Source organism: Eimeria mitis, genomic scaffold (genome assembly GCF_000499745.2).
Source record: "Eimeria mitis Houghton genomic scaffold, Emh_scaff3974, whole genome shotgun sequence".
NCBI classification, from domain to species: Eukaryota; Apicomplexa; class Conoidasida; order Eucoccidiorida; family Eimeriidae; genus Eimeria; species Eimeria mitis.
In genome coordinates this window covers 1,074-2,921 of record NW_013572310.1, presented here as the reverse complement: position 1 = coordinate 2,921, position 1,848 = coordinate 1,074, and the positions used below count along the sequence as shown (strand labels likewise).

At 51.7% G+C, this 1,848-nt stretch overlaps 1 protein-coding gene across 1 annotated transcript in view; it reads right to left on the bottom strand.

Annotated features, from left to right (window-relative positions):
• EMH_0071250 (uncharacterized protein) overlaps positions 1–622 on the bottom strand; it is a gene marked incomplete at both ends in the record, with an annotated part of 1,571 nt that extends 949 nt beyond the window's left edge. Inside the window, one exon of the mRNA XM_013499079.1 lies at positions 3–622. Coding sequence (XP_013354533.1) covers positions 3–622 — 620 coding nt within the window. The remainder of the gene's footprint in view (positions 1–2) is intronic.
• Between the last annotated feature and the right edge of the window lie 1,226 nt (positions 623–1,848).

Sequence of the window (1,848 nt, the reverse complement as noted above, 5' to 3'; positions counted from 1 at the left end):
CTGTCTTGTGTCTCCACCTCTTATCCCAATCAATTAAACATTTGTCTTCTCCCGATCCCTTTCCAGGCTGCAGTTGCAGCATCTGCTGCTGCTGCTGCTGCTGCTGCTGCAGAGAGGGCTGTTCCTGTAGGGTCTGTTGCTGCTGCTCCTGTTGGCAGAGGTATAGCCCCTCCTCATCCTGCTGCTGCACGGGCACTGTCTGCTGTTGCTGCTGCTGCTGTTTCTGCTGCCTCTCCTCCTCTTTTCTCTTCTCCTCCTGCAGCTGCTGGTATATCTCCTCAGGCATTAGGATGCGGGGTAAGTTGCAGCATAGGGCTCTAGCGGGCCCCCGTATCTCAAGTTTAAGCGAGACGAAGAGGTCAAAAGGAGTTGCTGTAAAGTGCTGCAGCAGCACCTGCTGCTGCAGCTGTTGCTGCTGCTGCAGCTGCAGCAGCAAATCACTAGGTATAGAAGGGATGTGGGGCCGTGATAGATGAATATGTGTTAAAAGACCTTTGGGTTGCTGCAGCCGAAAGCAGCCGTTTAGGAGACACAGACAACATGTACCGTCCTCCTCGACATCAAACATTTCCTTGAATAGCTGCTGCTGCTGCTGTTGCTGATGCTTCATGTGTGGCTGCATGTTGTTTGCTGCAGCAGTAGGTTTAATACCTTTTGCTGCAGCATTTGTTGCAGAGAAAATCACAGAAGTCCAGGGCAGCTCTATACACCCCAATAAAACTCTAGGGTTTGTTGTGTTCGTTGAGGGCTCACAAACCATCCAGGGTTTATTGGGGTTTCTGGTGTTGGGTTGTTGTAGAAATTCATCAAAAACAGAAACACGCAAACACCCCCGCTGACGCTGCAAAACACCAGCCTCCAGTGCGACTGCATCAGGCAAAGTAAGGCTCAATGCCTGCAGACAGCACGAACAACCGATTAGGGTTTAGGGTTTAGGGTTTAAGAAAACATGTTCAAACTCGCCGGATAGCGCTGAGGGTTTAGGGTTTAGGGGAGCAACTTCGAGCTCATGGTTTCGGGTTTAGGGTTTCGGGGAGAAATATCAAGCTCAGGGTTTAGGGTTTAGGGTTTAGGGTTTAGTATATAGGGTGCACGGAATAAGGTCTGAGCTGATCGCCTAGGGTTTAGTGTTTAGGGTTTAGGGTTTGTGGTTTCGGGTCTGGGGTTTGACCTGATTTATGTGGGGGTTTTCTCCTTGAACGGTTCTGGTGGTTGCCGTGAGGTGTATGCGCAGGTCGGGCAGCAGCAGCTGAACCTGAACGAAGGGGCGGCTGAGTTGCAGCAGCTGAGAGGGTGAGGATCCGTGTGGTTTAGGGTTTCCTTTGTTTGCTGTGGGGGAGAAAGCTGTCTGTGGGTGCGGTGTTTCATACACCTTGAAACCCCCTAAACCACAAACCCTAAACCCTTCAGGACACCCAAGACGACAACGTCCATGCAGCTCCTCAGGCCCCGCAGGCAGCCGCCGCAGAGGCACGTTAAACAAGCCCCGCACCTGCACAAACCCTAAACCCTAAACCCTAAACCCTACACACTTCGCCCCCAAACCCAGAGCCTGGCATCTACCTAGGATGTCATGCTGCCGCTAGCAGCAGGCCCTTCACACATTGCCTGCTAAAGCAGCAGCAGGAGTAGGAACAGCAGCAGCAACAGCAGCACCAACAACAGCAGCAGCAACAGCAGTACTAGCAGCTGCAACAGCACCTCCAGCAACAGCAGCAGCAGAAACTCCTGTTTATCAAGCTAAGCTCCTCAACTCATGTTAAGGGTTTACGATTTAGGGTTTATAGCGTACAAAGGCTCGAACTTGCGTGGTGTTGTTGGGTGGTTTTTCCTTCATTGGTTTGTGGA